The sequence below is a fragment of the Corythoichthys intestinalis genome, chromosome 10 (assembly GCF_030265065.1).
Source record: "Corythoichthys intestinalis isolate RoL2023-P3 chromosome 10, ASM3026506v1, whole genome shotgun sequence".
In the NCBI taxonomy this organism is placed as follows: Eukaryota; Metazoa; Chordata; class Actinopteri; order Syngnathiformes; family Syngnathidae; genus Corythoichthys; species Corythoichthys intestinalis.
Genome location: NC_080404.1, coordinates 20,125,716 through 20,153,174, shown reverse-complemented (window position 1 = coordinate 20,153,174; position 27,459 = coordinate 20,125,716). Strand labels below are relative to the sequence as shown.

The window sequence follows — 27,459 nt, the reverse complement described above, 5'->3', positions numbered from 1 at the left end:
AAAAACAAGCAGAATATATTTGATGTTATGAACAGTTGGACTTGGAATGATTAGAACTTGCAGCGCCAAGACAACGGGCAGATAAGGGCAGAACAGATACAAGATGCCTTCTGACCATGGAAGCCCAAAGCACATGTCATGCAGCTGATTGAGCAAGATTGACAACCAGGTGATAGGCAAGACATCTACAAACCCACATCTACGCCACCAAATCCTGCAATCAGCTCTTCCTGACAGTCCAGAACAAATGGCTGGACATCTTGTCTTGCCACAAGGAACGTCTGATACGGCGGAACCCGCGACCAAGAAGTGAACACTCAGCACTCATGTGGCGCTGAGGATGGAGAAATCCTCAACTCTTGTTGCCCTGACAACAGTAACGCCCGAAACTCTCCCGCCCAACTAACAACAGAGAATAATCCTAAACAACGCCCAAACACACCCTCTTTCCGGACCACAGCCTGCCTTTCCAGAGCCTTTAAAAGACAATGTTTAACTAATCGTTGTCATTTTTCTCAGGAATCTTTTGTTGGCTAGTGATATGGTGACCCTGGATCCAGTTTGCCTCCTCGTCTTGGTCTCTCTGTGCTGTATGGTTGCTGCCGACTTGGAATAAATTGTCAACTTGTGTTTCGAAGCCTTTTTCCAGCTTTTAAAATAGAGTCAGTACAAGGGGTTAAGACTACGGTGACTGTGCGGATTTTGGCCTTTTGGCCGGGTTGTTAGAGTTCCACTGGCCTGGCGGTTCAGCTGGGGTGATTCCGGCAATCTGCCTAAAAGGTCAGATTCCTACAAAGTATAATTATTATATTATCATTATTCAAAACAAAAAAAATGAATTTTCACATACAAAAAAATAATAATTCAAAGGCGACACTTATTGGACTGGCAGGCTCTACCAAGGAGGTGTCCCTTGTGACATATTTATGTCACACTGCTGTTGCCATAGTGTGCACTTCCTGTGGGTGTGGTATTACAGTATAAAAAGGAATCTCTGTTATGTCTCTGTGACATATATGATGAGAAGCACACTGAATAAAGAAGTGTTGTTCCATTCAAGTCTCGGCCTTACATGTACTTAGATCAGGAAGTACATAACATCCCTTATGTTTTTTTTCAAGGAGTTGGCAACCCTAGGCACAATGCACATTGGTTACATTGGTTTAAATCTTTAGCTCAGTGGAGAGAATTGCAGGAAATAAATTACATCTCAACTAGATTACTATAACAAATACACACAAATGTGCGAAAGAGGTGATTCATAATACACATGGCATTGATAAATTAACAACTATTTAAGGGGTTTGCCTTTTACTGAAAACAGGACAACCACCTGCACAGTCAGGAAATGCTCACGCAGCAATCTCTAGATTGTGATGCATCATTCCCAGTATACAGCGTAATTCAGTTAGGCAGCTATACATCAGCTGAAGACAAAGCCCACCTGGCAATAGAGGGTCTAAATAAAAAGCTTGTTTAAATCTGGGGTCACTTTCTCTATATACACACACACACAAAAAACAACAACAATAATAATAATTTTTAAAACACCAATGTGGATCTGGAAACCAAAAAAAGAATTCTTTTGACAGATATTCTAAGGGGAAGGAGCAGTTCAAATCTGTGGCAAACTTACAGATGCATTGTGGTGAATAAGCATGTGGCTGCCAGAGCTTTTGGTGTTCTGCCAATATGGGTCTTGGTGGCAAAGACCGTTATTTTGTGGTCACTTGTGTCCACATCAAGACGACAATTTCAAGGCTGGACGCAGCCTTCAGCCAAGAGAGCGCCATCAAATAAACCTACACACTAGTACGGGTCAAGAAATGAGTAAACACTTTTTTTTTTTGTTGTGAAGGAAATCTTATTTTTCGTGACGAAGAGCCTCAGAAATATCACATTACACCCACACACGGCAAAAAAAGATGTCTGCACATGCTAGAAACTCAACTTAGAAAATGTGTTTTACCAAAATACAGGACAAATCGATGTACTTGAGAGTATTTAAGGAAAATGTGACATTGATTTAGTCTTGTTTTTAACAACAACAAAATGTATTGAGAAACAGCTTTTATTTTCTGCCACATACTGCTGATCAATTTATTGTTGCAAGGGTGAAAAAAACAAAGTTAAAAAAAAAAAAAAAACTTGAATAATCGTTGGCGTAGAGTTCTAACAAACAATAACATCATGCCCTGTATCCATTACAGGAACATGCAATGTTAAATTACGTACTAATATATGCTTAAGTCCTTGACCCTCAGCATGGTGACCTTGCTTGTAGGTGGGAAGAACCACCTTCTTTTAACAGGGCGCTATGAATGAGGCCACAGCTGACAATGGAGTGTACCTATTGGATGGTTACCATGGAAACGGCTGCAGACAGCATTTGAGGGAGAGGCAAAGAGAGAGAGCTCTGCGCAATGTGCTTCACTATATGTGTTCCACTTTTTATATTTTATAGTTTTAGCTGCATCTAATATAAAGATGCATCTCTTTGACTCAAACACTTCATGCACATTATTTGCCATATGGTGTCACGCTCCCTCATAACATGGCAGATGCTTTCTTCTGACATACATTTACATAAAGCCCGACACTGCCAAACTCAGCATACAGAGTCCATCCCAAACATCATATGCAAGTAATAGGAAAACCATTGCATTTCAAAGTCTTTACCGAGAGCATGTCCCTTCAAAGTTAGAACCAGGACACACACAACATAACCTGTCAATATCCTTCTATCAGAATCATAATTTGCCCTATAAAAAGTCGCATCATAAGGCGTTGGTTCACATCATCCCACTAAGGCATACTCGTCCACATTCCCAGACCACCAACAACAATACCTTTTTCTTTGACCATGACCATTGGAATCCAATAAATCAACAAAGGAGAAGCGTTGGAGTATCCTTCGGCAATGACATAGGAACCGCTGGATTCTTTTACAGTGGAAACAGCACAAAAAGAAAGGGGGAGGTGCAGATGCTTTCCTCTTGAAAACACCGCTACAGTGAGGGGTTCGCCTCCGACTGCCTGCTTTGCTGCTACATCCCTGTTTTTCTCCTCCGCCTCCTCTGCCCACTCCTCCCTCTACTCCCTCACTCTGTCCCTCTGTTGTGTCAGCCACCTCCTCACTGCAGCAATCTGGTGGCTGCTGCTGCTTCTATGTGAACTAAACCCCTAACCCCAAATCCCAAAGCAGATTACTTAAACACATATAACCTGTAACCCCAGACCATTTAACATTTCAAAGGAATATATGAGGATTTTACAAATCAAAACAATAGGTTGGAAGACAATCACAAAAGAATATTACTTACTCGTGCAATATTTTACCATTGGAACAATTTTCAGCAACATGACATGCTATGCTGTAGAATTCCATTTTCCTAATGCAAGTGTGTACATTGTTGCTAAACGTAATTTCATATTGTGCTATGAATGTTTTGTTTATGTATCAGCTTCCCTAACAAATGTCCACCACCATTACCACAATAGAAAATGTGGCGACCATAATTTTCGGACTATAAGCCACTACTTTTTTCCCCTCATTTTGAATCCTGCGGCTTATAGTCCAGTTGGCTTATTTGTTGATTTATTTGGGTTAATAGGTAACACTTTATTTGACAGCAGCGTCATAAGACTGCCATAAGACCGCCATAATTATGACATGACATTATCATGGGAATTAATGAATGCTTATGACAGATGTCATTAAGTGTCATCCGGAAAATTGTGTCACTAACTTCATTTATGTCCAGCTCGGATCTTTTACATCCATTCAAAAGTGAGATAATTTGCCAGATGACACAAAATGACATCATGATTTTTAAAGAATTTTATTTGCAAATCATGGTGGAACTTGTATTTGGTCAATACCAAAAGTTCATCTCAAAACTTTGTTATGTACCCTTTGTTGGCAATAACGGAGGCCAAACATTTCTGTAAATCTTCACAAGCTTTTCACACACTGTTGCAGGTATTTTGGCCCATTCATTCCTCCATGCAGATCTCCTCTAGAGCAGTGATGTTTTGGGGCTGTCTTTGGGCAACATGGACTTTCAACTCCCTCCACAGATTTTCTATGGTGTTGAGATCTGGAGACTGGCTAAGCCACTCCAGCACCTTGAAATGCTTCTTACGAAGCCACTCCTTTGTTGCCCTGGCTGTGTGTTTGGGATCACTGTCACGCTGAAAGACCCAGCCACGTCTCATCTTCAATGCCTTTGCTGATGGAAGGAGATTTTCACTCAAAATCTCTCAATACATGGCCCCATGCATTCTTTCCTTTACACAGATCAGTCGTCCTGGTCCCTTTGCAGAAAAACAGCCCCAAAGCATGATGTTTCCACCCCAATGCTTCACAGTGGGTATGGTGCAATTCAGTATCCTTTTTCCTCCAAACACGAGAACCTGTGCTTCTCCCAAAAAGTTCTATTTTGGTTTCATCTGACCCTAACACATTCTCCCAGTCCTCTTCTGGATCATCCAAATGCTCTCTAGCGAACCGCAGACGGGCCTGGACCTGTACTTTCTGCAGCAGGGGGACACGTCTGGCAGTGCAGGATTTGAGTCCCTGGCGGCGCATTTTGTTACTGATAGTAGCCTTTATTACTGTGGTCCCAGCTCTCTGTAGGTCATTCACTACGTCCCCCCATGTGTATCTGGGATGTTTGCTCATAGTTCTTGTTATCATTTTGACGCCACAGGGTGAGATCTTGCATGGAGCCCCAGATCGAGGGAGATTATCAGTGGTCTTTTATGTCTTCCATTTTCTAATAATTGCTCCCAAATCAAAATCAAATCAAATCAAATTTATTTATATAGCCCTTTACAAAACCCGAAAGGTCCCCAAAGTGCTTTACAACAAAGACAAACATGGCACATAGTAAATAAAAGGCAGGAAAGTATTATACAATGACATTAGGAAGAAAAGAAAAGAAAAAAAAGAAACGAAACATCGCATCACGATTAGTCAGACAGCAAACAAAACAATAAAACAGATAAAATCCGAAAACATTAAAAACCCTAAGGAAATAAAACCAGGCTAAATTAATCTTGGGGAAAGGCGAGTCTAAAAAGGTGTGTCTTTAAACGAGATTTAAAAAGGCCCAAATTTGTAGTGGTGCGGATCTCCGGGGGAAGACTATTCCATAACCTGGGTGCAGCAACCGCAAAAGATCGGTCTCCCCACTGTTTGAGTTTGGACCTTGGGACTTGCAAATGAAGTTGGCCGGTAGAGCGAAGAGTCCTGCCAGAGTTACGGATGGTTAAAATTTCTGATAAGTAAGAAGGAGCCTGGCCATTAATAGAATTAAAAACAAACAGTAAAAGTTTAAAATCAATTCTAAAATGGACTGGAAGCCAGTGGAGCGATGATAGCACGGGGGTAATATGTTCACGTCTAGGTGTATCTGTTAAAAATCGAGCAGCAGCATTTTGAACAAGTTGGAGACGAGAAACTGAGGACTTGGGAAGACCAACATAAAGTGCGTTGCAGTAATCCAGCCTCGAGCTTATAAAAGCGTGAATTGCTTTTTCCAGGTCGTGGCGAGTAAGAAAAGGCTTCACTTTGGCCAAGAGACGGAGCTGGAAAAAACTTGCTCTTACAACAGAACTAATCTGTTTTTCAAAGTTGAGCCTGCAATCGAATATCACTCCGAGATTATTAACATGTGTTTTAGAAAAGGGAGCCAGAGTGCCAGGGTTGGGCTCAAGGGCATTTAACATAGAAGGTGTGCCAAAAGTAATATATTCAGTTTTGCTTTCGTTAAGATGTAAAAAGTTTTGCGCTAGCCACTGCTTCACATCGGATATGCACTCCATTAATTTAGTGAGAGCAGTTTGTTCGTTGGGTCTCAGGGGGAGATACAGCTGCAGGTCATCAGCATAAAAATGAAAAGAGATATTATGTTTTTTTATAACTGATCCTAAAGGTAGGAGATAAAGTGCAAAGAGAACAGGCCCTAAAATGGAGCCTTGTGGCACCCCACAAGACAGAGAGGTTTGTGAGGAGGAAAATTCCCCAATCATTACTGAGAAGGTCCTATGTTCCAGGTACGATTTAAACCACTGTAGAGCTTTACCATGGATACCTATAAAGTGTTCTAGACGAGATACAAGGACTGTGTGGTCGACTGTATCAAATGCTGCTGTGAGATCTAGTAAAACAAGGATTGCTGGGTTTCCATTATCTACAGAAAGGGAAATGTCGTTGTGCACTTTTAACAGTGCTGACTCAGTGCTATGTCTGGACCTGAAGCCTGATTGAAACTTGTCAAGGATGGAGTTTGTCTCTAGAAATGTTTGCAATTGAATAAAAACAACTTTTTCTAAAACTTTAGAAAGGAAAGACAAGTGGGAGACGGGTCTAAAATTGGACAGCACGGAGGAGTCGAGATGGGGTTTTTTAAGAAGGGGTCTGACTACAGCCTGTTTGAAGGCAGCTGGGACAGAACCGGTACTGAGAGAGTTATTTATAAGAGCCAGCAGACTTGGTCCGAGGCAACTAAAGACTTCCTTTAGAAGGCCAGCTGGAATTATATCTAACGGACAGTTAGTGGGTTTCATGCCACTAACTATTTCAGATAGAGATGACAATGAAAGGAGATCAAATTGTTCAAAAACAGTGAGCAGTTCTGGAGGATGTAGATTATCTGATGAGATACCCGAATTGCAGACATTTTGCCTAACCGAAGAGACTTTGTTTTGAAAGAAAGCGAGAAACTCCTCACAAGTGGCACCTGACACATCAGTTAAGACAGTGGGGTGCGGGTTTAAAACAGAGTCAATTGTGTTAAAAAGCAGTCTTGGATGGCTGGAGCTGTTATTTATAATAGAAGATAAATAATTCGACTTGGCCTGTTTTAGGGCCTCCTGATAGGCAGCCAAGGTGTCCCTCAGCAATTCCAAAGAAACATGGAGTTTGTCCTTTTTCCATTGACGTTCAGCCCGCCTGCATTTTTGCCTGAGCAGGCGGGTATAGTCATTAAACCATGGAGTGGCTTTGGGTTTGGAACTTTTTTGCCGTAGAGGGGCAATGGAGTCCAAAACAGCAGTGCAGGTGGAACAAAAAATGGAGAGAAGACTGTCTGAGCAGACAGGAGAAGGCAGAACGGCGTCAGGATGCTGCTGTAGGTCTCCAAATGCAGTCACAAACTCTCCTGCTGTGGATGGAGTGATGCGCCGGCGGTAACAAGCTGGAGAAATTTGCTTTTCTGCAGACAAAGGGGCAGCAAAGTCAAAAATGATGGGAAGGTGGTCCGAGATGGCAGTATCCACTATTTCTCTGATGGAGACTGAAAGTCCAAGCGAAATCACCAGATCCAAAGTGTGACCATGCTCATGAGTTGGTGCATTCACAGATTGGGTGAGGCCAAATGAGTCCAGAAGTCCTTTAAACTCATTCGCCAGCTGATTTGCAGAGCAGCAGACGTGAATGTTAAAATCCCCGCAAATTAAAACCCTGCCAAATGTTGGAATAAAGTCTGATAAAAACTCAGAAAACTCCTGGATAAAATCCTTGTTAAAACCAGGGGGCCGATAAATAGTGGCACAAAGCAATGGGGGAGAAAGCCCGATAGAGAATAACTGCAGTTCAAAACTTGAATAATTATGAGCAGTTATGGTCCTACATTTGAACTTGTCCTTGAATACAGCAGCCAGGCCGCCACCACGGCCAGACGCTCGCGGGGTGCTGAAAAAACAGCAGCCAGATGGGAGGAGCTCCGAAAAGGCGCTGCATTCACCTGGTTTCAGCCAGGTCTCCGTTAGAAAAAGGAAATCCAAATGATGTGTCGAAAAGAAGTCGTTCAAAATAAACGTCTTATTCGTAAGGGACCTTGTGTTAATTAGCGCTGAGTGAACCAGGGAGTGCTCAGCTGTGGGGGTGAAGCCGCGGAGCGGGCGAAGGTTCCCCGGCACAGAGCCACGCAGGGAAAGCCTCACCGGCCGACAACGCGGAAGTAGCGTCCCGACGTCCCGGTTAGTCAGCCGAAGCCACCGATAACGGAACTCCAAGGAACTCCGTAGATCATATCCCTTGAAGGCAGTCAGGGGTCTAGCCGGTGGATGATAGCGATCGCAGCGATAGGACGCCAGGTAGGCTTTTAATTTGACTGCAATTCCTCCCCGCTTTCCACGTCTCCGGCGGCGGTAGGTACGAGGCAACCAACAAGGAAGACGCCGTAGATGTGGTGGTAAAAACGCCAAAAAAGGCGGCGGTGACTTTGAGTGACTATAGCCACCATACGGCAACTTTTCCAACGTGTCACGTTTATTTCTTTACACCAAGCGTTTTACCTATTGCAGATTCAGTCTTCCCAGCCTGGTGCAGGTCTACAATTTTGTCTCTGGTGTCATTCAACAGCTCTTTGGTCTTGGCCATAGTGGAGTTTGGCGTGTGACTGACTGAGATTTTGGACAGGTGTCTTTTATACAGATAATTAGTTAAAACAGGTGCCATTAATACAGGTAACAAGTGGAGCCTTGTTAGACCTCGTTAGAAGATGTTAGACCTCTTTGACAGACAGAGATTTTGCTTGTTTGTAGGTGGCCAAATACTTATTTGCCACTCTAATTTGGAAATAAATTCTTTAAAAATCTAACAATGTGATTTTCCGTTTTTTTTTTCTCCACATTTTGGCTCTCATGGTTGAGGTTTACCCATGTTGACAATTACAGGCCTCTCTAATCTTTTCAGGTAGGAGAACTTGCACAATTGGTGGTTGACTAAATACTTATTTGCCCCACTGTATGTTGATGTTTGTTCGCTATGCCAAAACAAAAAGCCAGGAAACAGTCGTCATCAACAAAGACCGTGAACAAATATTTGTATATTACATTTGCATCATTTGGGATTGCATCAAAGTAAATATTGTCAAGTAAGCTGCATTGGTTCTATATGATGACTTGTGTTATCTTATTACTTTCAGCAGGCTCATCTTCATGTGAAAAGGGCACAAACGGTCACAGTAAGTCATAGGTCAAAATGGCAATGACCTCTAGCATGAGCTTTGAATTAATATATTTAGTGGGCCTTCTGAATCCCATTAAAAAGCACACGAGAGACACTTGCCTGTCCACGGCCATTGCTCTGTAGAATTCTCTAGTCTGTGCTCTTTAGTTATGTTTAAGTGCTTTTATCATCAATAAGTAACGAACAATCCAATATGGATGTACATAAGAACATTGCTATTGTGACTTTCTGTGTTTTGTTGCTTTAGCCTCAAAATTGTATACATACAATATTTATATTGTATTGTATATATAAAACAATGTAAAAATAATTCTTTATCTTTACTCAATGTTCTATATAACATCAAATAAGCCACTAAAACGAGCATATTTAGGACATAACACATGATTACAGTAGGGGTGTGTCCGGTGTTACAATATATCGAAAAGGTGATAAATTGCAATACTTTGTAGCCCAAAATGTTATTGATATGCTCCCACCAAGAATCGATTTATCGTTTTATAAAAGGTGTCACTGTTGATTTTGAGTCACTTTCATTTGGGGACATTCTTGAATCACTTCCTTTTCAGTAACCCAAAATCAACAGAAAGTGACCTGTAAATGCCCCAAAATCATCTAGAAGTGACCTGTAAATGCCTACAAAAGATTGTCAATGGTTGGCTATGAATGCTCTGGTTTCCGTGCCAATGAAAGCGCAAGACGTCCAATCCAGTGAATGCCTCGAAAGCAAAAGGAGTCACCTCCTATTTTTTTTTAATGACATCTCTTCCTTTTCAGTAACCCAAAATTCAACAGGAGTTTCCCTTTAAATGCCTCAAAATCAACAGGAATTGACCTGTAAATGGCCCAAAAGGAAAAGAAAGTGACCAAAATCAACAGAAAATGATATGAAATGACCTAAAATTAACTCATTGGCTGGGATTGGCTGCCACTGACCGACATAGACGTCCAATCTGTTCGAAGTAGGGGGGTTTGGGAGGCTACTAGTGATAAACTAATTCCAATTCGAAGCAGACGGATGAAAATAGCTTGCTTTCTGTTTGTTAGTTGTTTTGTGGAATATCCTTGAATGATTTTCTGACCTAAGCATTGATAATTGTTGTATCTCCATATCGTTAGATCATTGCTATCATGAGCCGTGTATCACAAATTATATCATATCATGATATACCCAGAGGTTCCCACCCCTAAAGTAGGGAGAACCATTAGTAAGCATAAAAGTACCGCAAAGATACTGTATAGTGACAGCTTTGTAAGTGATGAAAGGTTTGTATCTTGTGTATTTATTTACTAGTACTTCATCTTGTTTTTGACTACACATCTAGCACTCTTTCAGAAATCCACAATTAGGATGTGTATACAGCGAAAAATGACTATAACTAATTTTCACACAATGCAGTAAATGGGTGAAGGAAGCATTACATGGACACAGCTGCTGCTCACACAACATTTTAGAAGCAGACGACAACAAAAATGACTAATGAAACATATAGTGTAAAGAGGATTTTACACTCAGTCCTATAAAAACCAATTATCACAGTAGTGCTCTTTAGTATAGTATGAGTATAGCATGAGTCAACACCTGAGTATTTTTCCAGAGGTGACGTAGTGTACATACAACTACTATATATGAGAAAAAAGGGCAGTAATCAAAGTGAATGAGATGCACAAACTTCCACACCTGCACTTACTAATCCTCCAAATAATTTACTGAAGCACACTTATGCAGTGCAGTGTCATGCTGGACTCTTATTAACAAGGGCGTTTTCTTTCCATCAGGCAATGGAGATGTGCCAGTGAGGCAAAAATAGTGAGCAGATACGTTTTCACTTGTTCGCATTATGAAGAGAGAAACATGCATTCTCTTAGTAAGAGAAGAACCTGGCTTAGAGTTTTAATATTAAAATTTCTGGCAGTGCATTTTATTGAGGGCTACATTTCTCATGAATATGAACCTAATTAATTGATAGGCTAAATCAGGGGTGCTCATTACGTCGATCGCGATTGACCAGTCGCTTGCAACGGTAGTGTGGGTAGCTTGCGGCATCCAGAAAAAGAAAATGTACATCGTTAATTATGATTATGTTGTGTGTATGTTCTGTTCTGTGAGCAACAAATGAGGTAAGGGTTAGGGTTATGCAGCACCTGTTTCTCTCTAAGCAGCTTCTTGCTCACGTTTTCTTGTTCTATAGTTTCCAGCAGAGTTCACTACGTTTCTCATAGTTTAATTCACGTCAACAGTAGAAAATACAGAAGACTTCCATTCTCCGTGTCAAACAGCTGAACAGGACACGTTTAAAATAAATAAATAAATAAATAACAGTAGAAAACACAAACAGTAGGACACTTCTCTCAAAGCAGCTTCTACTCGAGGTTTGCAGCTTAGCAAGTTCACACAGTTTAATGTTATGCTGACTCTGATGCAGGTCGGACTTTCAGTGGCAAAATTTAATTGTATGTTTCCCACCTCCACAACATTGACATCTTTTTACATTACTAACAGTGGCTGCTGCTGGCCGAAAAAAAAATTCTAATAGCCCATCTCGTTGAATGGGGCGGAGGAGGCAGCATGTTGTCAACATATATTTCTGTCTGGGCTGTGTGAGTGTGAGCGTGTGCAACAAGGGTGGGTCAAGTCATCAGCCAATGTAAATAAGTCAGAACATAATGAAAATAATTCCAATTAATACTGGTAAAGTCAGTTCTATCCTGACAACATATGGGAAGACAATCTAAATGACCCATATAACTGAACTCATATAGTACATTATACAGCATAATGCAAATAAGGTTGCCTAAAAGTTGGCGGGGACAATTTGAGTATCCTTAAAAATTGGTAGTGTGATGTCCGTACCGTCCCTATACAAACTTACAACCCTTGTTCTGTTGCTATGCTTATTGAAAAGTATAAGGTAGTATTGAGGAAAAGAGAAAAAGAAAGCCTACTATCTATTTCTTGAGTTCTTCGGCCAGTACAGTATAAACAAAGGACATTAATATCTGTGGCCTTTCGTGGTATTTTGCTTTCGTCATATCTGGGTTGAAAGTCAAACGCTATCTTATATACATATGTGTCTATGTTGGATCAATATGCCAAGTAATGCAGGTTTTGCTACTTTGTTGTCATATGTTTCAAGTGGGGATGTCCACGATCTCATCACGTGATCTGAAATTGGGCCGATCGGGCCAATTTTCAGAGGATTGGAATCATCAGAGAATCGGGTTTTTAATTAAAAAAGCCTAGGCTAAAAAGAAACAAAATAATCCAGAAATAAAATGGGATTCCCAAAAGAAACAAAAATGTATAGGTTTTATACTCCGCAACACTCCTGGAAGAAGTACTGCAATTTGCACAGAACTTGTGTTAAAAAAAAATAAAATTAAAAAAAATTTTTAAAAAAAGGAAAACAAAAAAACTTTTTTCAGTATTTGATCGTGACTCGGTATCGGTGGAAAATCAGGTGACTCCGACACGGGTGCATAAAGATGCGATCGAGACGTCCCTAATTTCAAGTGTATGTAAGATTTTTAAATCACCATTTGCACTCATTCTCTCGTGTAATCCTGATGTAAGCCACCATGTCGTTCGGTCATGTGCTGCTGTTTGGCAAATTGCGTCAGGTCTTGCCGTACGCTATGGGAGCATATTATGTAACTCCAGGTGATTAACTTACTGGCTGGCTTTCATCAGTTGCAGTAACACTTGCGCAGCACAGTACATTTTATGCACACACATGTCCTAATTGAGCAGCCAATTAAAATGTTGTCACCTGTGAGCAACAAACCCAACTACTGCTTTGGGGGACCTATAAAGTAGAGAGGATAAAGCTAGACAACTAGAAAAACAAACATTGCCAGGTATCTGTTATCGGTTTTAACTCAATATCATTACTCTAGTAGTTGACTATGATGTGTGACATTATTTCTGGCAGATGAACACGTTTAATTTGTTCCATCATCCTACCTGAAGCAACATCATGCAGCCTCTCACTTAGGTAGTAGTCATTTGGGTTGAGGTAGGGCAGCTGTTCCATGTACTGTTTTGGGATCAGGTACAGGACTTCGGCCACGTGGCCGTCCTCAATGATAGACATGCGCTTGATGGAGGTCTTACGTTTCACCCGCACATGGTCTATGGTGTGGCTGCGATTGGAGCTGCATAGCCTCCCGAGGCTGTTGATGTTGGGCAGAGTGGGCATGACGGTTTGATCCCCCTCGACCGTGCCACATAGGCAGGTGAAGCACTCCAGGTAGAGGTCAGCCAGTGTCCAGGGGTCAGGCCCTCTTCCCCTCTAAAAGGCAGTCTTTCGACATGAGGAAAGAGTGGCGCTTAAACAGGTCTGAATCCGAAGTAAGGATGAACTCCAACGCCATAAAATCCTGCAAGATCCAATTTGGTAAAATCTATGGAAAAAGCAAAAAGCTGCCCACCTTGCACAGGGGGAGTCAAACATCAGGTAAGACGAGACCCACTATTGCAGGTAGAGCCTAGTCAACCACTGGTAAAGAAGTTTATGAGTGTCTTCAGTCCAACCAGACTGGAGCCTTAAGCTGCTTATGGCTGACGTTGAGCCCATGATTATCTTATGGGTGGGGTTAGGTAGTTCCCACATCAGGTTTGCTCAGTGTACTCTGGGACACTTGCCATCTAATGGGTCCTTTCTCACACATCTGCCAAAAACTAAAACCCTATCTGGGCTTATGGGACACTTTTAAAACATTAAAAGCACCAATGCCAAGAGGTGACGTACCATGACCAAGTTAGTTAGTTAAACTAGTGCTGGAGAAATCATACAAAGTAAGTCCAAATGGATAGATAAAGATGGTGCAACATAATAATAATAATCCAAGACCTTCGTGACAGATTGACTCATGAAAGGGTCAGAAACTTGTATAAACATAGATAATCTTGACCATGATCCTTCAGAAGCGATACTGGAACTTCATCCGTGGCTTCTTTTCATCTGTTGAAAATACTGCATGAAGCAACATTTGACCTTGCGCATAAGACTGAGATTTGCTGTGCGCTTTTAGCTCATTATTTGCTAAATTAAATCATTGATGTGTCCCCTAACTGGGAGATAAAAAGATAGTTGATGCTCAGGGACAATAATAACAAACTAGGGAAATAAGACATAATGAACCTGACTGTGTTCTTGGAAGTTTATAGCAAAGTAAAACTTCCTCTTTGTTTTATCCAGAGGAACCCCGCATGGCTGAGAGTTATCAACGTTGCTGATGCCATCTGACACGCACCCATGCAATATATATATAGAATAATATTCATTAGTCTTTACAATAAGAACTAGCAGAATTTGTAGCTGTTCTGCTGGCTGAGTTGAGAACTATTAAACCAACCAATTTTTCAATTTACTAACTTAAATATCAAATACATTGTCAATAATGCATTAAGGCTTCAAGGGATTAGCATCTGATTCTTTATCGGAACCTAGCTCAGGGCATGCTGCTCTGCTGCAGTGAGGCACTGCCCTCCAACTGTCATCCATTCCCCAAATGTAGCTACGCCACATCGTCCCACATGCTCACACATAAGCACATGCATGCTCAGAATGAAACTCTGCTGTTTCTGAACATACAAAAGACAACCTCATCAGACAGTCCCAACCTTCCCTTGCAAAAACATCATCCTTTTCTGTTCTGCTTACCATCCAGTCCGAAGCAGGAGGTGATTTTTTGGGCGTAGTTGCACAGCCCATCGTAGCCCTGCTCTTGCATCACTATGTTCTTCTCCCCAATCTCAACACACAGACAGACAATCGCACACAAACGCTGTCCCGTCCAGCTCAGCGTTCACTCCTTCCCTGCTCATGAATTATTCATGCTTTTGCCAGGACACTTGCACACGCGCGTTCATGAGCCCCCTCATGCAACGCACACAAAGTGAGAAAAGTGCTGATGCAAAGGGATGCGTGCAGCCCTTTCTGCAATGGTCCCATATGGAGGAGGCAGCGGATTGTGTTACAGCAAGACAAAGCCTTCTTTTTAATCCATCATTGATCGTCACATTAAGTGCAATAGAGTGTGCAGGAAACCCTCCCAAGAAATGTGTATTTGGTGCAGGTACCAGGAAGCTCTTGGTGGATATTACAACAGAGTATTGGGAGGCTAACCTGCATGTATCAGTTAAAATGTGTAAAATGCATGCTTGGAAAATTAAAAAAAGTTTTAATCTTCTTTAAGAGGACAAAAAAAGTAAATCTTTTCCCAAATTTTATTAATTTCAAACTAGAAGTGTTGTGGCAAACGACAGACAATTGCACAAGTCACTGTTATCCGAGTCACAAGTCCCGAGTCTTACCTATTGTGGGCAAGTCAAGTCAAGTCGAGTCATGGGGTTATGTCGAGTCGAGTCATAAGGTAATGTCGAGTCGAGCAGAGTCACAAGGTTGTAAAGACAAGTCGTGTCCAGGCATGTGAACAGGATTTTTATTTTTCAAAACAAATTGCAAATTGGAACATAAGTATAATGTTAAATTAAGATAACTGAAAAAATAACAAAAAATAACTGAAATATTCTAAATAAATTCAAAATGAATGCAGTTCTTTAGGTGAGCTTAAACCCACGCCCACAGCTCAACATTATTACCGTCATAACAAAAATAACCGAATTATTTTCCATAAAAAGCATGTGTGTATGACCCGTATCATGCTTACATTATACACACTCTCTCTTCCTCAACCAGCAGTTGCCAGAGAGAAAAAAACATCACGTTTTACCACCGCTAAACACGCTGGAGTTAACTCTCGTTGCTGGTGGGAAATGTTCATGACATGGTTTACATGTCGGTTGGCCCTCCTCTAAGCCGCGGCTGTCTGTAACTTTTCTGTAGCCAAAGTATTCCCATACCGGCGATTTCGTTATCTTCAATGGGGTAAAATTTCAGGAGTTTCACCTCCTCCAGCCACCATGTAGCACAGCTGACTCACTGACACAGAGCAACAACCGGTGGGGGAGGGTTGAGCCTTGCAGCTGTAAGCGAGGAATTTTCTCCCTGCATTTTGCGACATAAAAAATAGCTAATACCGTAAGGACGATTTGACGGAAATTTTTTTCAGTTTTGAAATTGTGACATTTTCATACCACGGTATACCTTGAAATCATTAATCGGCACATATCTGATCGTGTCAAGTCAAAACGTTGTCGAGTCGAGTCACAAGTTAGTCAAGGCCTGCACCATTGTCAAGTTCGAGTTGAGTTGCAAGTCGTTAAATTTGCGACTCGAGTCGAGCCTAAGTCCCGGTAACGCGAGTCCAATTGTCTGGTATCTGCTATCCAAAGTGTTTAATATGGTTTTCCATTGAATGGTCTTGTTTTCAGCTCTTCCAACTGTATCCCCTTGGGCACGTGACAGAGTTCAAGTATGCATGAACCAACAATAAAAAGCAGTTCAAATCTGCAATTCACAGCCCAGAGGACTGTTGATGTTACATGAAATCAAATATGACATGTCAACATTATACAGCCCAGTAGAGGCAAAAATTGAAATGGAATGAAAAACATTGGCTTGCATAGTGAATGTGAGAATTCTGCTGAGTTGAAGATCCGTGATGGAACTGATCCGAAAGACTAACATGAATAATAAACCTATCCACAGATGAACAGCCAAACCAAATGGTTTGCAAAAACATATTTGGCTGGTAATATGACACATATACAGTATAATGATTAAAAATTACATTGTTGAAATAGGTTTTGAATGATTGTACAGTACAATTGTTTATGTTTCAAGACACCTTCACCTCTGAGTATTCAGTGATGATGGTTTCATGAAGAAAAAGAAATACATTTTCTATAAAAATAAAAATATGGCAGAAATACATTAGTGCAGTAGAAATATGATGACCCTGATAGAGAAGCGGGCCCACAGGGGATTATTGTACTTTTATTGGGTTACTAATGGAAGGAAAACACTGCCAAGGTAAAAGCCACTGGCCTTGTACTGATACCAAGAGATTGCTAGAGTACAGTAATGACTTGTACACTGACCTCTTGAAGGGATGTCAGATAATCAGAAATGGAGGCCCATCACTATGCTCCCGCTCTTAAGAATTTAACTTCTTGCCAATCGTGTGCTATTGTATTTACCATCAAACCACATATAGATTTTCACATAATTCTAAGAGCAGGAAACCTTAGCAAGCTTGCATAATGTTGGATCGTCTCATTTAAAAGCATTAGAATGTTTTTCTATTACTGTTTCATCATCATGCTGACCTACAAAGTTAAAAATAAAATCATTCTGTGGTCAATGCAAGGTTACTGTTCATGAATAATTGCTGGCTTCCTGTGGTTTAAGTAGGCTAATCAGGTATGTCATGCGGTGGACCCTGAGCTCTATCGATCTCCAACAGCAGCAGGTTAGACATACGCTGACACACATGAAACATTGTGCAAGTGGATAAATCAAAGCTGTATTTATATTTAAAAGAGCCTTGACAGAGAGGAGTGTAATTATTTTACACACGACGCTATTTGCAAATGGTGCTGCTGATAATGCACAATTAAACGAAATTATTAAGTACAAAAATATCAATCATCAAATTTGTTAACAATCGAACATATGCTTAATATTAGAGTTCCAGTTTGCAGGAATGTGCCTTGTCTTGATGAGTTTTTGTCTCAAGCCTTGATTCCTGATAGTGTGGTCTTAAGAACAACACGACAATATAAATCCATGTACACTTGTCACACAATAACCTTGAGGTCACAGTAATTGTATCTTTTCTGTGCCGCAGCTCATCACATAATTCAAGGAGACCTTCTGACCTTTAAATGGATAAGCTGGGGTATCTATCTAACATAACAACCTGACACAAATCCAGTCCAATCTAATGGCAATGAGCTAGCAACATAGTTTGCAGCCGCCTGTGTGTTAAGTAGGGTTGCCAACTATCGAAAAAAAAAAAACAAGAGGGACACCTCATTGGAAGAGCTGGCTGGCCTGATAACGGTCACCCTTTATTTATTTTGTATGTAAAAGTGTTTTTATAATTTAAATTAATAATTGTAATTTAATAATTTATTCAAAACTGAATTAATTTGTTGCATACTGTATTTGAGTGATATAAGCACATGGGGAAAACAATTATCAGCAATGTATTTTAATACAAAAAAAAATTCTAGATTAAAATTTACATCTGTCCTGCTTAATTTAAAACTGTATAATTTAACCCTTAAGGTCCTCAGCCTTTTTGTGTGTGTGCATGTGTTTTTGGCAGTCTTTAAAAAAAAAAAAAATTTAAAGTGCAAATATAAATTCTGATAGAAACTGAGGTGCGTTCGAAGTCCCCTCAGCAATAACAGTTTCGCAAATGATTACTCCAAATATAATGTGGAAATACCAATGAAATTGACAGAACGCAAAAATATAATACAAATAGTGAAAATAAAGTACACAGTGAAGAACAAAAAATAAAATTATCTTAATTTTGAACATGTTTTTAACTCACGCTTCACTCAAACTTCTTATCTCCCACACTCTATGTTATCTTCCGGTATCATAATGACAAGCAACAGTACCTCGAAAAATGAGATGAGCGGGATTGTCATTGTACTGTCAGCTAATTGGTCATAAAAGTGGGAGAGGCGGGGGAATTTATTTAAGCAGTATATTACTGGCACTAATTTTGTAATTACAAAACAAGTTTATTGAATAATTATTATTTGACAAGTGTTATTTGCTATTGTTAGTTTACAATTGTATTTGAGTGGTGCATTTGAAACGACACCTAAAGTGATTATATATTTTTTTTAATTGAATAGGGACATTGCATATTGATGAACATCTAAAAAGATGTAAATATGCCAGATTGTAGCAAAAAAATGCTAATTTACATCCACAGTCCCCAAGTAGGTAACACAAAGATACAAAAAGACATAGAACAAAAGATTACAATAAAACAGTACAGTACAATAGATGACTACTTTTGAAACCATGTTCAATGTGATGTGATATGAGAAGTGATAAAGAGACCTTGTTTGAGCAGCCACCAAAGAACATCGTCTCTCATTTATTCAATCTTACACCTGTTACCAGGTAAACATTTTTGTTACCGTGGTTCACCCCGCTGGACCCGTAAAGAGTCTACATGTTACGCACCATACCAGTATTCCTTCATTCTATAAAGCTGACACAATTTTCAAATTTCGATTTTTATGACAATACAGGACAAAGTGCGTTCCTTGTGAGTTTAATATGGGATGCGTACTTTTGTTTCTGAATAAGGGACGATTCTGTTTTTCAAGGGACGGTTGACAACCCTAGTCATCAGACATCAATGGAAAACATTTTCCGGTACTCTACAGGTAATTGATGTATGCGGGGTGTCCAGGGAAGTTGTATGCATCCTTCTGCAGCTGAAGACTGGACATGTTTAAACCTGAACCGTTTTATACACTCCCAGCAGCATGTGATAAATAATTTTCTTCCTCCAAAGATTAGTCAATCCATGGGTTTAATCTATGGCGTCTGGTCGTGCGTGGGTCCCGTCGGGCGCGCGCTGGTCTCGCGGGCAGGTGGGTGTGCCGCGCGGGCGCCGGTCGGGGACCGCGGCCCTTCGCCAGCCGGCCAGGGAGGGGTGGAGTGGGGCGGGAGTTGGGTGGTGTGTGCGGCGGCCATAGTTCCCTCCCGGGACGGCCCGGCCAGAGCCGCGTCTCCTTGTACCGGATACCGGGGAGGTGCCCCCAGGTGTCATACCGCGCATCCCTCCTGGCCCGGGGGTGGGCTGGGGCGGGTTGTGCCTCCGTCCCCTTAGTCTGTCTGGCAAAGGGCGGTGGGACGGGCAGCTGGGCTGAATTTCCATGCTGTGGTCCCACTGCCCTAAGCCAAGATCTCCTATTTTAATGCATACATTGCACTACCCTCCCCTCACAATCTCATCACGGTGCTGGGTTATGGCTGCCAGCCGGGAACCTGGCAGCCACAGTAATAGGGTGGTAGGTGGGTCCCACACGTTTTTCTATGGCATGGCTCCCGAGGCGTGACCTCCTCTCTGCCTGGGCTGCTGGTCGCGGGAGTGGGGGGAGTCGGGGCTCCGGTCTCGCGTCGCCCCACGGCGGCTCCTCGGCGTTCTCCTGCCTCCGCCTTCCCCTCTCTTCTCTAACTGGGTATCCGCCCAGTGCTCCGCCACGGATCGCTGGCTTGGCGGCAGTGTATTGGCTGGATGTTGCTTGCTACGGTGGGGGACCCTGCCCTGGTCTTGGTTGGCCACTGGGGGCCCCGTGGCGTGCCGTGTCAGCTGGGGGGCTGCGGCGGTGGCTTGTGGCCCGGTTGGGTGGAAGGGTTGGGGACGGGCGCGGGGTTGGTGGTGCATCCCCTCTTGCCATCCCCGAGGGTCGGTAGATGGGCGCGCGGGTGGCCCGGGGGACCATCCTGGATTCCGGGGGGGGGGGGGGGGGGGCTCCTTTGCTGGGCTGCGGTAGGAGGGATGGGCTGCGCTGCCCCCCTCACTTAATAATGGTAAGGTCAATTCTATTCTGACAACATATAGGAAAACAATCTAAATTACCTGCCTGTCGCGATAACAAATTTTAGTGTGCGATAATTTATCTCATAAATTATTGCGATATGCGGTATTATTGCGCCCCCAATTTTTTTTTTTTAAAACAATTTACAATTAAACACTGAGAATACAGTATATATTAATAGATCAAGTACACCCATTTAAACGCGATAAATATTTACTCTTAAATTCAAAAATACTTTTTAAGAAATCACAACTAAAAACAATAGACCATGCCTCTTAAGTAAAAGACAACAATATTAATACCGCACAGAAACACAGAATAAAATGTGTTTTTCAAGAAAAAAAAAAAAAATTGCACTTAATAACTTAAGCATTTAGGCAAATGAATGGTGTTCCATAGGGTTGCAAAGATACTGTTAAGTCACGGTTCTGTACGATTTTCGATATGGGGGACACGATTTTCGATCCGATTCAATACATTTAATGCTCTGACAAAAAAAAAAAAAAAAAATATATATATATATATATATATATATATATATATATATTATTATTATTTTTTTTTTTTTTTTTTTTGCTAATGAGTACAAATTAAATTTCCATCATATAAACATGCATTTTAGTGCATAATATTTATGTGCTTACTTCTTACTGAGGGCACACTGTTGATTGCTAAAGCTCTCTTAGCAGCTAGGTTTACTACATGAGCAAGACATCCTATTTGTGATACGAATCCATCTGTGTCACGTACTGAATTAACAATATTTGCAACATTATCTATAGTCATTGGTATGGATTGATTTGGCCGTCTTAACTTCCATTCAGTCATGACAGTGTAGAATTCATCAATGTAGTATATGGACTACGTGTCCCATAATCACTCTGGGCTCACGTACAGTAGCCAATGGCATGGGACGTAGCACATCTAGTTTGCTATTTCATGATATATAGTGTGTGCGCGCATTAAAAAAGTTAGCAAACGCCGCTGAAGTCACGACTGCTCATTACTGCACAACACCAGCATATGACAATCGACTTTCATAAACAGGGCAAGTTTGAAACACAGCGCTCTTAATTTGGCACGTAATGTTCATCATTTCCATTCAGCTGTCCGTTGTCAAAGCCAGGTTGTTCGTAGCAGCCAAGTCGGTAACAATGTTTTGGCGGACTTCGTTGTAAATATCCGGCGTTGTGCCGAAAAATAGCCGCCCCGCGTGAAATGTCACTCCTGACGGGAGTGCCCACATGTCAACAACACTGGCGCGCCGGAGATGGTCCGCAGTCACTGACGCGGCCGGTAAACGTTGAACAATAGGATATAATGGGAACGATTGGCTCCGGCACTATTTTTTGCCGGACTTGGAACGAAGATGCATTTTGCGCAGTTGGTAACAAGGAATCCGAACTTTTAAAAGCAAGTCTGCCGCACGCGCGCATGCACGTGCACGCGAGGTGATAAATCGCAGCGCATAAATTACCACCTTCATTTTTATTTATCGTGCGATAAATGGAATTATTGCATATTGCGACAGGCTTACCTATATACCTTAAAGGACTCCAACAATTCAAACAACCTGAACTCATTATTTAATGCAAATAAGGTTGCTTACAAGTTGGTGGGGACAATTTGAGTATTCTGAAAAGTTGGTAGTGTTATGTCCCTACCGTCCCTATGCAAACCTACGCCCTTGGCTAGGACTCCAACGTCTTGGCGAGGAAGGTTTTGAGATTGGGGGGTATTTTAGGTAGGGTGACCATATTTTGATTTCCAAAAAAGAGGACACTCAGCCCGGCCTTGAGATACTTGAATTTTACTCGAAGATCACTCAAAGATGCGTATATCTCCCACTTTTTTTTACTCAACAGGCTTTATTCTTCCAAAAAAAAAAAAAAAAATCAAACAATAAAAAATAAAAAATAAAAAAAAAAGAATAATAATTATTAAAAAAAAATAATATAATGCAGACTCATGGAAATGTAGTCCAGTTAATACACACACACAGTTGGCTATGTGCCAACTCAACATTTTTTAAAATTACGATCACGACAATTGTCATTGACAAAATGTTATTCTCACTCAATTTTTATTCTCATACAATGTTCCAAATTGTACGCAATCAATAACTGAAATAAACTGACAAGCGATTCAACCAGCATGTTTCCAAACGCAGCAGTTCAAATTCAAAACTGCATTGCCCATAATGCCTAGCGCAGCTGAGCTCACTGATTGCTACTCTATTAGCGAATACGGGAGCCGAGGCAAAATCAGACTTTGCTATAAAAGTTTACTACCATCGGCAGCGCAAAGATGCGACAACAAACGGGATTTTACAGATTACACCAGTACAAATCTCCGACAGAAGTCAACAGTTGCCATTATATACGTATTTATCGTAAAAAAAACTCATAAGCAACACAGCTATTTAGCTATACTAGCATTCAACCACTAACTAACGCAGAAGAATTACAAGACTCATACAATATACTGCATCTCTGTGTACACATATAACCCTATGTACAACAGAAGACACGTGATCGACATTAACAGGAGAAACTTACAGAAAGGTGTATGGAGCCACGTCTTTTAGAACTTCTTATTGAACTCCTTACTGTAGTCTGAGCTCTCGCCAAACCGTCAGTAGATGGTGGTAATTCCCCATAAACAAAGGGTGAACTGCCAACAAAAAAGAAGACGATCTACTCCTTCTCCCGCCCCTACTAGTAGGAGCGACGTCAACGCGGGCAAGCGCTGCCCCCTAGCGGCCGGAGGAATTCTCTTCAAGTTGGTCCCGTAAAAAAAAATCATAAAAACCGGACATTTTTATGAATTTATAAAACCCGCCCGGACAACGAGGATACTGCGTGAAAGTAGGACTTGTCCGGGCAAAAGAGGACGTTTGGTCACCGTAATTTAAGGGTACTTGTAGGGTTAATAGTACTGATTTACGTGGAAATTCGGGTTACGTTGCAAGCGTAGGAACGGGACTCGTTCGTAACCCGGGGACTACCTGTATTTTGCAAAGGCACATCATTATTTTACTCTATTTATTTTACTACTATCGATCCTCTTGTTTCTTATACTGCTTACTCTATTATGGGTCAAAGGAAGATGGAGCCAATTCCAACTGAGAGTCCATTTGACTGGTCATCAGTCAATCACTGAGCAAACACATAGACACACTATTAACACAAAGGACATAGGTTTGGTGTCAACATTGGTAAGGACGAAATGGCATAACCTGCATTTACACTTTTTGCTGGGGATGGGACATTCATAATGAGCAATGCAAAATAAATCTGTACTGACTTATACTAACTTTTATGTGTATTGGTTCAGCCTACACAGTTCAAATCAAACCTTTGTTTTCAAAAACTACTAAAGAAACATTTTGAAAACTTCCAGAAAAAATGTCCGGATTTTATGAGCAAATTTAAATTACACTATTTGAGCATAGCTTAAATTATACTAACATACACAATGAATACAAGCTTGTTAATAATCTCTTAACGATCCAGGAATTTATAAAAATAAACACTTGTTTTAAAATCATACAACACTGTCTAAATAAAAAAATTAAATATAACTGAAAAAACTTATTTGTCAGGGAATGACAAAAAATAAATAAAAATAAAGCTGTCCTTCAGGTAAAACACTACTGCTTTTGTCCACAAGCACACCCAAACTCAACAAAAAAATGAAAGTTCCCTTGTAAACTGCTTTAAGACCACATAAATTTAAAAAAAAAAAAGTCAAATTGGGGAGATGGGGGAAAACCTCGGTTAACTAAATTTCTAACAGTTAATTTAACGTTAACAGTAGAAAACATATACAGGTGGACACTTCTCTCTAAGCAGCTTCCTACTCGAGTTTCGCAGATTAGCAAGTTCACACAGTTTAATGTTATGCTAACTCTGATGCAGGTCGGACTTTCAGTAGCAAAATTTGTGGTGTGTTCCCCACTTCCACAACATTGACATCTTTTTACATTTCTCAAAGTGGCTGCTGTTTGCTGAAAAAAAACTTTTAATATCCCTAATATCTCTAATATATAATGTGTGTGTATTGGGTGGGTCAAATCATCAGCCAATCAAATGTGCGTTTGGACCAGCACATTCAGCAGGTGAAAAGAGGCATATGTAAGTCTGAACATAATGAAAATAATTCACTTAATAATGGTTGGGTCAATTACAATAATTAAAACATATGGGAAGACAGTGTAAATTACTTATATAACTGAAGTCATTATATAACGCAAATAACGTTGCTTTAAAGTTGGTAGGAACAATTTGAGCATCCTGAAAAGTTGGTAGTGTTTTGTCCTTGCCATCCCTATGCAAACCCACGCCCTTGATTAACACTCATTCAGTTATTGAGTGGGAATTAAATACATGCCCCTTAGACCAAAATGATTATAGTGAATTACTAAAGGTCTGTGGGTTTAATATTTATTCTCAAAGGTATCAATTCATCACTACGAGTCAGTTATGAGTACATAATCCTAACCATGACTCACTCAACAAGGTTGAGGCACAGCTGCTCCACTCAACCACCTGCATTCGTATGAGAGCAACTCACTGTACCAAAACACCCTACTTAACTTATCCTAATTTTCTTTTTATCAGTATGACAGATTCAAGCCAAATATATTCCTGCATAACATACATTGATCGATCACAGTTTTTGCTAAGGCAGCTGGAAGTACAATACTAGTATGCAGTGATTCACCATCCATGGACAATATCATGACAAGAAGAGCAAATTAGTAGAATTTTACAAGTGATGATTTTTACATGTCTGGTCTATTTTAGGCATAAGATTACAAGGAGGACACATCGTTTTAGAAATTCTAGGATGCAGCAGTGAGGTTATTCCAGCTGCGTCGGAATAACCTACTTACTTACACAGTCGGTGTATCGCTCCCCTGATAGACGACAATGGGGTTCTCCTCTAATAGATTCGTCCTTGAAACCCTCTCTTACCCAAAATGAAGCAACATTTTACCTACGCATCAACTCGTGTGAAAGCTCCTGCGACAACAGGCACTCACCTTTAGCAGACATGCCGGGTAGGTAGACTATCTTTCTCTGCAGAGATGAACAGAATGCGAGCCGGGGTCAGTCACAAATAGGGCATGACTCGATCGGCAAATTTTTATCTGAACTTGAACTTTTCGACGGACATTCTCTGCATTATTTGCACGCATGGGGAACCGTGTCTGCTATTTAGTGGACTAGACGATGAAGATGGCACGTCCTGGCAGCAGGGCGTGTCCGGGAAAAGGCAGCATCCTTTTGTTTCTTAAGTTTTCCTCTTTATTCAAACTAATCATGATGTATTGAATTGTTAATCAGTTCTTTTTAGTTGAGGGTCATTGCAATCGTTAAATCAGCCTGAGAAGTATTGACATTGTGAGCACTGGCGTAAGCAAGCACTTTGATGTAATTAATGTGGTCGTCTTGTTTTAATTTGACTGAAATCTTTACATTACTTTTATTTTCTCCAGTTCAATCTATCACGTGTTTTTAATTTCCACAAAAATCTCAAGAGGATCAGTGTTGTAATGGTTTCGCAAAAATGCTAAGTGTATTTTAATATAGAATTCTTACATCTCAAGACTACAATGTTGACGTGAGAACGTCATCGCGCGCAACCTTAATCGTAAATTTAGCTCCGAATGGAGAATAGTGTACAACGAAGACTTCCCCGTCCCATTTGTATGCATTGCCCATCGTCAACATGAAGACAGGGTTTGTTGTAATGTAGCGGGGCCTGCTGGACAGAAATGGTGCTGCTGATACTGCAAGTGCCACCGTGTCCAAAGTGAGCTCGCTCGGTTCTCCTTTACTTGCCAGACGTCTTGTTGTTTACAGCCACCGTGCTTATGGCCTGCGACGTATCGCGGCCAGACACGTTTTACTGTTTTATTACTCACACGGATTCTCTCGTTTCAAGGGTCGTTATACGAAAGTTCCAATCTGGATCGAGGCGGCAACAACAGGAAGAAGAAGATAGAGGAATTCTCTAGGTCTTCTCGGGAGAAAATTGTCCAATCCAAGAACAAAATGTTCTCCAAATTTACGTCAATTCTCCAGCACGCAGTAGAAGCGGTGAGTTTTGAGCAAGCGCACGGATAAAATCATTATTGTGTTTTTCAAATCATATATTTAACCTGTATTCGACAACCATGACCGTCTGTATCATAACGTTAGCAATGCTAACCAGATAGCTAACGAACTAGCATACGATAACACACGTTTACTTCCGCAAGTTTACGTGGTAAATGTAAACCAAATATACATTTTGTAAAGTTGGTTTAAATACTCGAAACATGTTGCAAATCCTCAACCACCCTCGTCCCAATGAAACACAGCTGTTTTTGTTTACTGGTGCTTGGCAAACGGGGCTAGTTAGCCGCTAATTTTAGCTGCTAGTTAGCGAATTTGGGTTTTTTAAGTTGGAGGTGTTGCAATAGTGTAACACAAGTTTGCCATTACGCAAACAAAGATTCTGAGGGTTCAATGACGTGTTGTTTTCAGGGGGGCGGCAAGTGTTTTCGAGGTATACTGTAACAAGTGTGCTATGTAGACAAACACGAGAAAGCAGTTTTAGAATTAATGGTGATAGATTACCTTTGTGCAGTGAGGATTAGTGGTATGGATGATGAATGAAGGTTACCTAGAGTATATATTTATTAATAAAGATATAGACAAGTTTCCAGAGCTAAAATTGGTTGGTGCCATCTTTGACATTTTCTGCTACGGACTTCCGGTAGACAGAACACCATGAATTGCGGTTGAAATAGACATACCTGTCAACCCGAGGCCGTTGGCAATCTATTTTACAAATAGTGACTTATGCCCTCACAAATTGGTGACTAATCTTACAACATTGTATATAGCGTGCAATATGAAACAAAAATAAAACTCAATTTTTAAAATAATATGAATTTATCGGTAATATTGTAACATAAAACCTGGTTCAATCAAAGAAC

The 27,459-nt window shown here is 40.8% G+C and overlaps 2 protein-coding genes across 10 annotated transcripts in view; one reads left to right on the top strand and one right to left on the bottom strand.

Moving 5' to 3' along the window:
- The window catches only part of LOC130922993 (actin-binding LIM protein 1-like), a 188,646-nt gene extending 162,957 nt beyond the window's left edge, over window positions 1-25,689 (bottom strand). For 6 of the 8 annotated variants that reach the window (XR_009064639.1, XR_009064638.1, XR_009064640.1 and 3 more), the window contains exon 1: window positions 14,647-14,790. Coding sequence is in view for 5 of the 8 variants with exons in the window: in XM_057848335.1 (XP_057704318.1) it covers window positions 14,647-14,716 (70 nt within the window). In the remaining 3 variants the exon portion in view is untranslated. Of the gene's footprint in view, window positions 1-2,849; window positions 3,089-14,646; window positions 14,791-25,515 lie in introns of those variants that run through there. The other 2 variants (XM_057848337.1, XM_057848336.1) reach the window with 2 other exon arrangements.
- Window positions 25,388-27,459, top strand: part of fhip2a (FHF complex subunit HOOK interacting protein 2) — a 39,240-nt gene continuing 37,168 nt past the window's right edge. The window contains exons 1-2 of one of the 2 annotated variants that reach the window (XM_057848333.1): window positions 25,388-25,533; window positions 26,421-26,575. In XM_057848333.1, the coding sequence (XP_057704316.1) occupies window positions 25,527-25,533; window positions 26,421-26,575 (162 nt within the window). In that variant the 5' untranslated portion in view covers window positions 25,388-25,526. Of the gene's footprint in view, window positions 25,534-26,139; window positions 26,289-26,420; window positions 26,576-27,459 lie in introns of those variants that run through there. The other variant, XM_057848332.1, reaches the window with a different exon arrangement.